The sequence below is a fragment of the Nelumbo lutea genome, chromosome 1 (genome assembly GCF_056320005.1).
Source record: "Nelumbo lutea isolate HS-2025 chromosome 1, American lotus-T2T, whole genome shotgun sequence".
Lineage (NCBI taxonomy): Eukaryota > Viridiplantae > Streptophyta > Magnoliopsida > Proteales > Nelumbonaceae > Nelumbo > Nelumbo lutea.
In genome coordinates this window covers 3,137,509-3,152,293 of record NC_142684.1, presented here as the reverse complement: position 1 = coordinate 3,152,293, position 14,785 = coordinate 3,137,509, and the positions used below count along the sequence as shown (strand labels likewise).

The 14,785-nt window shown below is 38.9% G+C and overlaps 1 protein-coding gene across 7 annotated transcripts in view; it reads left to right on the top strand.

Moving 5' to 3' along the window:
- LOC148873225 (cytidine/deoxycytidylate deaminase family protein) overlaps window positions 1–14,785 on the top strand; it is a 43,867-nt gene that overhangs the window by 7,084 nt on the left and 21,998 nt on the right. For 4 of the 7 annotated variants that reach the window (XM_088963550.1, XM_088963549.1, XM_088963552.1 and 1 more), the window contains 4 exons: window positions 9,379–9,478; window positions 9,679–9,810; window positions 9,912–10,225; window positions 14,154–14,273. In XM_088963550.1, coding sequence (XP_088819676.1) covers window positions 9,379–9,478; window positions 9,679–9,810; window positions 9,912–10,225; window positions 14,154–14,273 — 666 coding nt within the window. The remainder of the gene's footprint in view (window positions 1–9,378; window positions 9,479–9,678; window positions 9,811–9,911; window positions 10,226–14,153; window positions 14,274–14,785) is intronic. The other 3 variants (XM_088963554.1, XM_088963556.1, XM_088963555.1) reach the window with 1 other exon arrangement.

Genomic DNA, 14,785 nt, shown 5'->3' with positions numbered 1-14,785 from the left:
CAGGCCGCACAGCAGCAGGCACCGCCTGGCAGCGCCGCACAGCAGCACGCACCGCCTGTCCAAGAGACCACCCGAACTCTCCTCACTCTTTTCTTGACTGGAAAACTCAATCCTTTATTTCAATTCGTGGCTCCTTAAATAGGAGATTATAGAAGGAAATTCCTAATTAAACTCAAACTCCAACTTGAACTCAAACTCCCAATTACCTACTCCTAATGGTAACACAACTCTTACTTAAGATAAGGATAAGGATAAGGATAAGATAAGGGATAAGGGATAAGATAGGGATAAGGGATAAGGTAAGTTGGCAGCGAGTTGGCGGGCAGAGCTGATGTGGTAAGATAAGTGTGGGCCCAGCCTGATGAGCTGTCATGTGGGCCCTGCCCTACTGCTGTTGCCGGGCGGTGCGCGCGTCTCGCGGTGCTACTGCCGTGCGGTGCGTGCTGCTGCCGTGAGGTGCGTGCTTCTGCCATGCGGTGCGAGCTGCTGCCTAGTGCTGCTGCCGTGCGGTGCGTGCTGCGTGCTGCCAGGCGGTGTGTGCTGCGCGCTATCGGCGGTGCGTGCTGCTGTGCGGCGCTGCCAGGCGGTGCCTGCTGCTGTGCGTGCTGCTGCCTATGACTGTGCCGCAATGCGCTGCTGGATGGTGTGACCATAACAAGCCACCCCTTACACTAAGGCAATATAGAATGTGTTAGCCTTATCAGAATAAACTGCCCCCAATTTATTCACTGGCTAAGATTAGCTTACATAGTTTATTGATCATGATAGTCATTGCAATATCATAATTCTAAAATATTTATCTGGGTAAATTTCATACAAACATACCCAACCAACACATGTAACTGAACCAAAACTGAATTCTTTTTCATAATAACTTGCAGTTTACAACATGCATTGGATCCTAAGGGCATACACTATCTAATACTATGATAATAGGTGGCTATTACCATTGCTCATAATCCAGTTCAACGTGATAGAACCAAGACTATTGAGGTGGATAGACACTTCATTAGAGAAAGGGTGACTTGAGGAGGAATATGTTCCTTATGTGAGCACTAATGAATGACTTGCAGATATCTTCACCAAAGGTGTTAACCGATTGAAGCTGAATCATTGTATAAGCAAGTTTGGCATAATTAATCTATATGCTCAGCTTGAGGGTGAGTGCTGACAGGCTGGCCATCCCTTATTGGGCCTTTTCTTTTCTTATTTTAAGTTGTGTTTATTGGGCTTTAGTTATACTGTTAAGTTATTTGGAAACAGCCTCTCTGTGTATCTGTAGGGGTGAGGTTGCGTACATCTATCCCTCCCCAAACCCCACATTGGCAGGAGCCTTGTGCAGTAGGCTGCCCTTTGAGGGTGGGCCTTGGCGCAACAGTTGGGTTGCTCCATTGTAACTTGGATGATCAGGGTCCAAATCTTCTAAATGGCCTCTCTGTATGTGTGGGGGTAAGGCTGCATACATCTGTCCCTCCCTAAACCCTGCATTGGTGGGACTCTTGTGCACTGGACTCCCTTTTTTAGTTATATTGTTAAGTTAGTGGGTTATGGTCTTGATACAGGCCTTTATTTTTCTTTTATTTTACTGCCACTTAAAAAGGGGAAAATCTTACCTCTAAATTTGTTGGTCGCTTTATATGAAGTAGGGGTCACTAAAACTCTTGCAATTGACAAATTTTCTCTCCACTCTCTCTTTTTTCTTCCCTATTCTACCTCTATATGAAGAGGTAGGGGTCGCTTTATATGAAGTAGGGGTCACTAAAACTCCTGGGCGACCAGGGTCCAAATCTCCTAAATGGCTTCTCTGAATGTGTGGGGGTAAGGCTGCGTATATCTGTCCCTCCCCAGACCCTGCATTGGCAGGACTCTTGTGCACTGGGCTCCCTTTTTTAGTTATATTGTTAAGTTAGTGGGTTATGGGCTTGATGCAGGCCTTTATTTTTCTTTTATTTTACTGCCACTTAAAAAGGGAAAACCTTATCTCTAAATTCATTGGTCGCTTTATATGAAGTAGGGTTCACTAAAACTCCTGCGATTGACAAATTCTCTCTCCACTCTTTCTCCCTTTTCTTCCTTCTTCTACCTCTTCTTCTTTTTTCTGCACTTCATTTTGTAGATTTAATAAAATATCATGCATTGATTAAATAGCAGTAAAAGCACTGTAGTTAGATGGCTAGGTGGTGACTACTTTTTACCTCCCTAGGGAATTGAACAAGTGGTGCCTGAGCAATGACTAGTTCTGCTAAATTTAAAGATGGTGAAAGATAGTGATGAAATCACACACAAACACACAAATAAAAGCTAAAAGAGTGTTATAAAACATATGATATAGAATATGAAACTTTATTACCACAAAAAAAAAAAAAAAACTTTGGTTGGCTTTGATGAAGTAATGACAGCTTAAAAGGCCTTGTTCATTAATTAATGTTTCATTAACTCTATGTGCATGAAGTGTCCATGTTAGATTCCAGCACTCCATGGATTTTGAGGGCCGCTTCTACATAAAATTTTGCTTCATATGCTTGTTTATTAGACATTAATGAACAACTAGTGCACATGATAAATGCTTTTTCCTATTATTTTTTTATCAGCAGAGGAGAATTATTTATTTATTAAGCTGAATAACAGTTTACAGTTTCTTTATCTGCTCTGCACTCCAGAGTATTACATTATACAAAGAGACCCAGATTACATAAATCAGCATCCCACTGTTGTAATACAGCCAGCTACTGTTTAGCCCAAAATAGAGTAAGTCTATCAACTCCCTTTTTTACTAGAGTATTTTCCAATCCATTTGCTGTCCTTTTAACCCATCCGAAAGTAGAGTTAAATCTCTTAGCAAGAATGTCAATTTCCCTGAATGCAAATCTGTACTTCCATGGTGCCGAGTTTACTTGCTTAGCCCAAGAAATGACCAAAAGTGAGTCCCCTTCCACTTCCAATTCTCTAGCTTCCAATTGTTCTGCTAACTTCAGGCCTTGTAAGAGTGCCATTGTCTTTGCCTGAACCGAGTCTCCATACCCAATTGGTCCTGGAACAAAGCCACAACTTCCCCATTATGAGTTCGAAATACTCCCCCTATTCCTGCTCTCTCAGGGTTTCCAAAGGAGCTACCATCAAAATTCAGCTTCAACTTATTTGGTTCTGGAGGTTTCCAATCCATCTTAGTAATTTCTCTGTGTTCCCATTTGTGCCACTTCCTTCCATTTCCTCATTATATCATTTGTTGAGGTATCTTTCATAGTTTTCAATGCGTCTAGGCGATTCTAGGTGACACTAGGGTGCCTAGTTGCCTAGGCGATAAAAAATTTATAATATTAAAAATTGACTTTTGGCTAGTTTCCTGGTTTTATATACCATTCAGCATGTATGTTAATTGAAAAAATAGTAATTCTCTTTATTAAGAACATTAAATTTCCTCTAAAAATGTGGCAAATCATCACCTCTAAAAGATAAAAATCTTTTACATATATTAATTTCATTATTTTAAAAAATAATACTACTATAATAAGTATTTAATAGAGCAAATTCATATTAATTAGCAGCTAAAGAAGGTTATTAGCTTTATATGATAAATATTCAAGATGCAAAGTAAAATAGAAAAAAAAAACAAGGATGGAGCTTCTGTTTTATTTAATTAGAAAAGAATTTTATTATTCTATTCTTTCTTTCCTCTTTCTTTTATTTCTTCCTTTCTTTCTTTCTTTCTTTTTCTCTTCTCAAAAACCTTTGGTCTTTTAAATTTCAATAGTAAAACATTAAAACAAAGTATAATTGATATATATAGCATATATAATAAAATGTATTAAGACATACATTAATAAGATATAGCAATATAAATGATATTATAAAAGGTGCCTGCCATAGTTGTCAAGGTGATGCCTAGGTGAAAAGGCGCCCTTAGAGTCTTGCCTCGCCTAATCGCCAAGCAGTTTTCTATAGTCTGTTATAACAAACTTTTATATTCTTAATTTTTCAAGGTTATAATTATAAAAGACATTTTTAAACTAAAATACTCATTTTGTGTGTTTATATACTAATTTCTTTTGTTATTTTCTTATTTGTTAGGGTTTAGTCAACACAAACATTGCTAAATGCTGTATTGTGTGAAGAAGCTCCCTGATGTACCCATTTTATTGTAGTCCTTATTGTATTGTTTTCTTATTTATTATTATTTTCACTTCAACCTTGCAAGGGCCTCTTTGTAAATACTCTAAATTGTGTTGCCCTACAAGGGCCTCTCTGTAATTTTTGTAATTTCACTTTCTATATAAAGGACCCTTGGGGTAGGGTCGAATCATCCATTTCTTCATCCCTAGAATTTTGTATTTTGCTCTGGGTCTGTTGACATGGTATTAGAGTAGGCTGCTCTATAATCTCTGCTCTTCCCTTGCTCATTCCTTGGGCATATTAGGGTTTTTGTTCTCAGGGTGTTTTTGGCTGGTGTTAGGGCTGTTCTCTTTAATCCTAACCCTTATTCCTCTTGAAAGCTTCTATTTGGAAGGATTTCTGACCAGCTGTGTCACCCAAAACCTTCTTCTTTCTCTCAGAAAATCAGTAGAAACTGACAAGTCTTGGAGGAGTTCTGGTCTTCTCTCCTGGGTAGCTGCAGATTTGTTTTCTTCCTCCGAAAGTGTACTGATTTCTCCAAGGCTGCAGCAGCTTTTCTCCTTTTGGTTCAGTTTTGAACCTCAACAGCAGCAGTTTTGAACCTGGTTTCTTTTTCTGATTGAGGAACTTCAACAGACATCAGGTCCTTTCTTCTAGTTGATCTGGAAAACTTCTCATTTCAAGTTGGTGCATCATACTATTGCTATAATCGACTTTTATCAGTCTTTGGAACCCTAGTTTGTGCTGCCCTAATTCTGTGGTGTTTATTGGAGGATTTTTTTCTTCTCTTAAAGTTTCCTGTTGAAGTTGCCTTGGATTTGTCTGTATTTCATGCTTCAGCCCTCATTTTACTTTTTTGAAGAATATTGTGTTTAGCTGAAGTAATTTTCTGCCTTGTTCATTGCTGATTTGAGTACTTTTCCAACATTAGTACTGCTATTCCGGGTTGTTCTTTTTGCTCATTTATGATGGCTGAAAAGGTTGATTTCTCCCTGTAAAATTTGATGGAACTAACTACAATATGTGGAAGTTCCATTTTGATTTCTATGTTGAGAGAAAGGGACTTGATGGTTACTTGGATGGGATTGTATGTAAACCTGATGAGGCTGGGGCTAATAGTAAAGCCTATACACAATGGAAGCTTGACAATGGAAAGTTAGTCTCCTGGATTTTGAGCTCCATTGTGCCTCACATTAGTGTTCTTATGAGAAGATTGAGGACTGCCTATGAGATGTATGCCTATTTGAAAAAGGTTTATCATCAGTCCAATATGTCACGACAATACCGGATTGAATCTGAAATCTTTGCTTATTGCCAAGGGGACAAAAAGATACAAGAATACTATTCAGGCTTTATTGATCTTTGGACTGAATATGAACTGGTTCATACTAAACCTTCTGATCCTGTTGAATGTGTCAAGTATTTGTAGAAACATTTTGAAAATAGGAAAGTTAACCAATTTCTCACGAGGCTGAGACTTGAGTATGAAATAATCAGGTCAAATATTTTGAGTAGAGGAATTCTTCTAAACTTAGACTCTGTGATGGGAGAGTTGTTGAGGGAAGAAACTAGACTCCTAACTGCTGCAAACATAGAAGGTAAACATCCTAATTCAGGGATTGATACAGTTTTTCTTGCACGAGGGAATAAGAAATCTGGTGGGAAAGACCCTTCTAAAACTCAATGCTATGAATGTAAAGGATATGGACATATAATTTCTCATTGCAAAAAGAAGAACGTTTGTACATATTGCAAACAACATGGGCATATCATTCCAAATTGCCCAATTCCTCCACCCAAGGGACCCATGAAGAAGAATCAGCTACGAGCTTATCAGGCATCTGAGGGATGAGTGTCTGATACTCCTATTGCCAAGGGAGAATCCTCTGCTTCCATGAATAAGGAAGAGATACAACAACTGGTATCCTTTGCCATCTCATCTGCCTTTTCTGTTATCGGCCTATCTGGTGAGTTTTCCAATTATTGCTCTTCTCTCTCTCATGTCTGAATAATTGATTATAGTGCTACAAATCATATGACTGGGGCCTATCCTAAACCTTCAAACAGATTGTCTGAGACCAACCATAGACACATTGTCACTATTAATGGTGAGAAACTTGACATAATTGGGAGTAATGACTTGTGTATCAAACTTTCCCCGTCAAAATTCCTTGTCTCTTGCTAAAACCTTCCTTGTTCCTAAACTTACTACCAACCTTATTTCAGTTGGTCAATTTGTTGATGAAGGTCATATTCTAACATTTTCTTTTGATGGTTGTTTGATCCAGGACCAGTGCACTGGGAAGGTAAAAGGGAAGGGGCGTAGGATGGGCCACTTGTTTGCATTGGAGTTTGAGAAATCTCCATCAGCATCATCCTCTACTTTTTTGAGCCTTTCTACATTGAGTCCTGATTTGAGTCAGAGAAACTATGTTTGGGATTTGTGGCATAAATGCTTGGGCCACCCAAATTCTAAAATACTTAAATACTTATTTGAGTTTGGCTTTATTAAAACCAAAATTCCTTCCATGAAATCCATTGATACATCTTATGTTTCTTATTGTTTGAATAAGAGTTATATTTTATCGTTCACTCATCGAGCTGAACATGCTATTTCGCCTTTTGAAATTATTCATAATGATATTTGGACTTATTTTGTTGTTTCTCGGATGGGATACAGGTATTTTGTGCTATTCATTGATGATTGTACCAAGTACACTTGAATCTACTTTCCCAAACACAAATTAGAAGTTTTTCCAACCTTTAGGTTGTTTCATAATATGGTTCGAGTTCGTTTCCAAGTGAATGTGCAAACCTTACGTTCAGACTTAGGGGGAGAATACAATGATGAAGAATTTTTGGCTTACTTGAAACATCATGGCATACAAGTCCAACGATGCTGCTCAGACACTCATCAGCAAAATGGTGTGGCAGAAAGAAAGAATGGCTGCATTCTCAGTGTTTTAAGGACTCTCCTACAAGAATCACATGCGCCTCCCACATTCTGGGTTAAAGCCGCTAGCACTGCAGTATATCTGATCAATTGTATCCCATCTTCTGTGCCTACTAACATTTCTCCTCATCAAAAGATGTTTGGATCCCCCCCCCCCCAGATCTTTCCCATCTTCATGTCTTTGGGTGTTTATGCTTTGTTCATCTTACTCCTCGTGAACGTTCAAAGCTTTCAGCTCAGTTTGTCATATGCACTTTTGTGGGGTATAGCCCGAACCACAAGGGATTCATTTGTTATGATCCCTCAGCACGTTGTATTTGTATTTCTCAAAATGTGATTTTTTTTTAGTATATCTCATTTTTTTAGGAATTGCCAAATTATCTGCACCCTCTGTTTCAATTTTGCATGATTTTGAACCACAAGATACTCCATCATCCATTGCCTACGATCCCTCTTCTCTCACAAGTGGGTTCATGGTCCAGCTCCTACACCTACGACTTCTCTTCCTCCTAGTCTGGATCCCTCGTCCATCATAAACAGCCCTGTAAATGATGCCCCGGTTTTAGATTCCTCAATTATTCCTCCTGTTCCTTTATGTCATTTTGTTCGTATCTCTAGACCATCTGATCGCTATGGTATTCCTTCAAACCATAGTTCATTCTCTTCTGTTTTGACCTCTACAGATATTCCCTGTTCTTACCAGCAGGTTAGTAGCATCCCTTAGTGGCAAGAATTTGTGGATGCAAAGATTCATGCTTTGATGAGAATGACACCTAGGACCTTGTCCCAACACCTTTAGATGGCTTTATTTTTGGGAGCAAATGGGTTTATTCCATCAAAATGAAATCTGATGGGTCTCTGAACCGTTACAAAGCCAGACTTGTGGCACAAGGATATAAGCAGGAGTATGGCATTGACTATGAAGAGACTTTTGCTCCAGTAGCCAAGATTATTACAGTTCGTGTTCTTTTAGCCCTCTCTGCTGTTCACTCTTGGACGATCTTTCAACTGGATGTGAAAAATACCTTTTTACATGGGCATCTAAAGGAAACAATATATATGAAACCTCCTCCAGGGTACTGTAGTGATCCCTCTCTCATCTATCGACTAAAGAAGTCCCTCCCTCTATGGGCTCAAGCAACCCCCTCAAGCTTGGTTTGAAAATTTCAAAAATGTCGTGCAAGTCGGGTATAGCCAAAGTGCATCGAACTACTCTCTCTTTGTTCGGAAAAGACCCCAGGGCCTTACCATTCTCTTACTATATGTGGATGACATATTGTTGACTGGAGATGATATAGAAGGAATCCAATACCTCAAGTCTATTCTCCATAGTTCCTTTCACATGAAGGATCTCGACCCTCTTAACTATTTCTCGGGACTTGAAATCCAACGGATCTCCCGAGGTTATTTTGTTTACCAACATAAGTATGCCTCTGATCTTGTTAAGTTGGCCAACTTCACTGATAATAAACAGGTTGATACTCCCTTGGAGCTGAATGTCAAATTATCCAAATAAGAGGGCTCCCTGGTTCCTGATGCTTCCCTCTATCGGCAACTTGTAGGGTTTCTCATCTATTTGATCATGACTCATCCTGACATCTCACATGCAGTTCAAGTTGTTAGTTGGTTTGTCTCTACACCTCGTCAACCTCATTTCATTGTGGTGCATCTAATCATCCGCTGTATTCGAGGCTCTTTATCACAGGGTCTTTTCTTCTCTTCATCTTCTCTCCAACTGAAGGCCTATGCTGATGTAGATAGGGATGGATACTCCGACACATGACGCTCCACTACCAGGTGGTGTGTCTTCATGGGTGACTCTAATATGGTGCTAAATGTGTGCTGGGGCTTGGGAAATTTGTATCATCTCTTTCAATTATATTGAAAGCCAAAAAATGGAAAGGGAGAGTATGTCAAAATTTCATCCTTTTGGGCCCAACTACCGCCCAAGACTGTATCTTGATTGGTTAATTTACCACATGTAACAAAAGGGGAAGGTGATGAGATGAGTTAAAAATAATATCAGGGTTCATCATTGAGTTCTGTAATCTACTTAACCAATTAAAAAACAGCAAAAGCTTAATGTTCACTTAAACCAAACCACTATATCACAATTACTTTCTTTCCTTTTTTTCCAACAAATATTTACATCCCTTTTCTCCTTTTTCTATTTATGCATATTTGATTCTTTTGGAGAGGATTTAAATTATTTCTTATGCTACATATGCTAACCTAGCTTCATTTTAGAGTATTCTATGTCGGCTATATTCTTCCTTTTCACATTTCCCTTACACTTGAAAAGATTGTTGTTATAGGAAGCTTTGAAATCGTGTCTCCTGGTAAATGCTCCTTTGATCTACCGAGCTGCTTGTCAAGTTCCGTTCTCTGTTCTCAAGTATGCTATGACTCTTGATGGTGAGCTATATGAATCTGATAACTTCAATATTTATTTCCAATTTTACTACTTAGCTGGGCATATATTTTTTTAATGTATTTTTGGTAAAAGTTCATATTTTGGAAATATCCATAAATTTGGATAGGGTGTCAAATTCAGACCATTTCCTCAACCATGAGATATTTTATTATTGATGTCTGTTTTACTTGGTTGCTTTCAGGAAAAATTGCAGCAAGTAGTGGGCATGCATCATGGATTAGCAGCAAAGAATCTAGGAGTCGAGTATTTGAATTGCGTGGTAGAAGTAATGCTATCATTGTAGGAGGGAATACTGTGCGCCATGATAGTATGTGTATTTTCCAACAGATGCACTTCTTTTTCATCAATTGGATGTATACTTACTACGTTGTTTGTGAGATCTCATGTGATTCTCATTTACTATTCATATTTTAGATCCACGACTAACTGCAAGGCATGGGAGTGGACATTTGCCTATACGGATTGTTATGTCACAAACTCTTAATCTTCCTGAAGTAGCAAACCTTTGGGACACATCTGATGTACACACCATAGTTGCAACACAAAGAGGTGCAAGAAAGAGCTTTCAGAAATTGCTTGCATCTAAAGGTGTTGAAGTAGTGGAATTTGACATATTAAACCCTAGAGATGTCATGGAACATTGTTATGATCGAGGGTATCTTTCAATTTTGTGGGAATGTGGTGGATCCTTAGCAGCACCTGCTATATCATCTGGTGTCATACACAAGGTACTTTTCACTGGCTTTTCTCCTTTATGCATTTGGTATTTTGTAATCCTCTTTGACTATTAGGATGTGAGGGGTCTAAAGGAGATAGGAGAAGGCAAAAAATGAAATGAGTTGAAGTTGTTAGGACTAATTTGATGGCCCATAATTGAACAATGGATATGGCATCTAACAGTGGAATGACGAAAGAGGATTCATGTAGCCTACCCCTATAGTTGGGTTTCTTTCCTTGTTCTTTTTTTTTTCCGATCAATAACAATAAGCTTTATTAATGAATAAGATTTGTGAAACTTTAATTACAAAAAGTGGGAGTAAACCATCTTAACTCCCCAACAACAAAAGGACAAAGAAAAAATCTAAAAATTAGCCAAAAACAGAGATTCCTTAACTACCCCTTGCTTAGCTAACCCATCAGCCATTGAGTTAGCACTTTTGTTCACCCAGCTGTATTTCACCTCAACATCCTTACTCAGCCATTTAAATATTTTCTTTTCATTGTTGTAGCTCCACCAACCACTGTTGTCTCCTTTCAGCCACCTAATCACCACCTCCGAATCCCCTATAATAACTAAGCATATGATGTTTAATTCTCTTGCTCTTTGGATTCCTTCAACTGCTAGAATCTCAGCCCTAAGAGAGTCACCCTCTCCAATCGGGCCTGAGAACATGGCAATAATAATCCCATCCTCATTCCTGAACACCCCCCCAATCCCAGAAGGCCCTGGATTCCTTAAGCTACTTCCATCAAAATTCAATTTTATGAATCCAGCGAGAAGGGGGGACCAAGAGGGCCTAGAGGTCCTCTTACAATGGGCAGAGGTAGCTACCTCTTTCTACTTTCTCAATAAATCAGCCATGTTAAATTCAGAGAATAGCTCCATAGATTTCAGCCAGTGAGCTACCCTTAAGTGTATCAGTTCTAGTAAGTTTTCTGTGGTTCTTTCCTTGTCTGAAAATATTCGTGAGTTTCTCTCTTCCCATATTGACTAGCACATTGCTGCCCTAATGCTTCTCCACATAACTTTCCCTCTTTTCTTAGGCCATCTAAAGAACGAAGGAGAGAACAAGCTTTACACACTCATAGGGGGATTCCAAGTACACCCAAAAAGGGAGAACACCCACTCCCAAACAGTTTTAGTAACCGGACAAGCAACCATAATGTGGTAACTCGTTTCTCCATCATCTTTGCAAAGATTACACCTATTGGGAAGTAAACAATAATTGAGCCTCTTTCTCTGAAGCAAGCCATTTGTGTTAATTCTTTCTAGGAAAATTTCCCAACAAAAACTACCAACCTAAAGAGGAATGGATTTGCTCCAAATCTCTATAATAGGGAAGGACAACCCAAGAGGAATAGTAGACTGAACTAAAGTCTCAAAAAACAAAGTGGTACTCCAACCTTGTAGGGAACTTTCCTTCAAAGGAGGTGTGGGTAGCCCTGTATCCCCTAAAATTCAGGCCTTTTGTTGGGAAGTGGTACTCCAAAAATCAACACCTTGGATTTATTGCTGAAAAAGAGGCCAAATATGTGCCTCTTTGTTGCTTCTGTTTGGGTTCTGGTGAGACAATTTCACATTTACTAATCTCATATCCCTTTGTGTTCTTTATTTGGTCTTGGTTCTCTTCTCTCTTTGGCTGCGGGTGGACTCCCTCCTCAAGCGTGGTGAACCTCTTTGATCCAACTTTTTACAGGCAACCAACGGTTCTTGGAAGGACTATGTGGAGAGCCACTAGAGCTGTTGTATTGTGGTCAGTGTGAGAGGAAAGAAACAATAGGATCTTTAAAGGTAGATGTAGATCCAAGGAAGAGGTTGTGGAAGGAATAACTACTAAGGTTATCCATTGGTTGAAATCCTATGATCTTTTTAAGGATTTCTCAGTTGAAGACATTTATAGAAGTTGGGGTATTGTGGCATCTACTACTACTTCCAAAGCTATGATACAGGAAGTTTGGTCCCCATCGGCACAACAAAGGGTGAAATTGAACTTTCATGGAAGCTCTATAGGTAATCCAGGCCCATCTGGTATAGGTGTTTTCAAAGATAATGAAGGCAAGATAATGGCTTTGTTTTCAGGTCCAATAGGAGTTGGAGATTCCTTAAGAGCGGAAATCTTGGCACTACATCAAGGTGTAAAACTGGCCAAACAGTTAGGGCTATAGCAGATTGAGATAGAGGGAGACTCCAAGTTGGTAATTGGGTGGATGCAATCAGGGCAGCTGGGAATTTGGCAATATGGACAGCTGATAAGGGAAATTCTTAGCATAACAAGGGAGGTGGGTGTTTGGTTCAAGTGGGTAAGGAGATCAGCAAATGGTTTTGCTGACACCCTAGCAAAGCAAGGGACTGTAAGGGAGAGTCTTTTTTGGGTAGTGTTGTAATGTTTGTTTGATGTTTATTGGATCAACCTTTTCTAATAAGGGTTGAATTCTGTGTTTCAAGTTAGACTCTGGTGTCTCCCTTACTAGGATTTAAGAAAACATCTTCAAGGATGGCTAGCAGAGATGAAATACAACCCAAATATGCATCCCTAATTGCCCTTCTTGGGCCCAGGTTCCACCCAAAACCAAAAGAAGAATCAGAAGGAACCAAGAAAAGAGGAGATGGGTTCATTTTTCATACCTGACAAAGCATACAAAGAGGGAAATTGGTCTCTTAGGGGTAAGTCCCCAACCCAAAGTTGCTCCTAAAATTTTATTCGATTACTAGAGTTCAAACCATACCTGATCCAAAGGGAGAAAATTGGAAGCAGATCAAGAATGGCTTTCCAAGGGGAAGCAGCTATAGCCCTTGCCAAAATTCCCGGATCCCAATCGTTCTCATCCAACTCATGTATGTTAGCCACTATCCTCATCCACAATTTGTCCCTTTCTAGTGGAAACCTCCACAACCATTTCCCCAATAACGCCATGTTTCTTTTCCTAACATTCCCAATCCCGAGCCCCCTGGCTTCTTGCTCCTAGTTACCACCTCCCAACTCACCCTATGGTCTTTCTTCTCCACTCTTGGTTCCCATAAAAAATCCCTCATTAATTTTTCCACCTTGTTAGAGACCTTTGTGGGAGTCTTAAACACTGAAGTAAACGGGAAGATTAGCTAGGGTAGACCTAATCAAAGTGATTCTCCCCCCTAAAGAGATGATTTTTCCTCCAAGAAGCAAGCCTTTTCTCAAATCTCTCTAATATCGGGTTCCAAAAGCTTTCATTCCTGGGGTTATCTCCTAGGGGGAGGCCCAAGTAAGTGATAGGCCAATCCGAGATTACACAACCTAACAAACCTGCACATTCACTTACTTCCCTCTCCTCCAAATTCACTCCCACCAAGCAACTCTTATCAAAGTTCACTTTAAGATTAGACATCTGCTCAAAAAGTTGTATTGTTAATTTTAAATTATCGATCCAATTTAGGTCCCCACCTTCACAGAATAGGATTGTGTCATCTGCAAACTACAAGTGTGTAAGTGGTACTTCCCCCCTTCCAACTCTCCATCTTAGGCTTTTCGAGTTAGCTCTATGGATTAGTCTCCCCATGGCATCTGCAATCAGAGTGAATAGAAAGGGGGATAGCGGATCTCCTTGTCTTATTCCGCTATCCCCCTTTTCTATTCACTCCTTGTCTTATTCCGCTATCCCCCTTTCTTTCCTTGTTCTTATTTGTATGTCTCATGATGACACGATGTACTTTACAAAGTTCTCAACTTGAGACTAGAATCGTATTGGTTACAATTCTTGATGGAGACCTGGAATTAAGGTGCTCCAACAAAAATAATACTGAACATGCCACTAACCTGATTTTGAAAATTTTATAAATTTGTCAAGTGAAATTTTCTATAGGTCTCTTACCAAGAGTTTTGTGCCCTAAAACATGTATTATTTGTTACTTTTGAAAACCTAGTTATGGTTATACATTTGAAAATTGATTTGTTTATGCAGGTTTATGCATTTGTTGCTCCTAAAATTATTGGGGGTGAGAGAGCTCCATCGCCAGTTGGCGAACTTGGAATGGTTGAGATGTCACAGGCACTAAAGTTGATAGATGTTTCTTATGAGAAGGTTGGTTGTTTGGGTTTGTGGTTTTTTCTTTTCTATGAGTCATCAAGGAACTGCAATTGATTTTGCAATGTTATAATGAAACAAAAATTGAAATGATTTGTGAGGTTTTATATTCTCTGATAGTATTGTTTCTTTCATTTTGTCTTACATTGTCATTATGTTATTGGCATTTTTATAATTATTATTTCAGGTTCTGTTAGTTTTTTGAAAATCGTAATTGTATCATAAATCGTAGAGAAAGTTGAATCGAATCGAATCGTGAATCATATCGTAAATCATAAGATTATTTCTACTTTTTACAAACTTGTCAAAAAATTAAATATACATATATTAAAAGGCTAAATATATATAGGAAAATGACTTTACCCTATTTTTAATCTATATCTACCATGTATGTACTTCAAACAATATAATTTACCACTTATACAATAGAAGCCTAAGATGATAAATCAAGTTTGACTTGAAAATCAAACAAATCTACATAAAATGGCTCTTTAGCCTACATATGATGG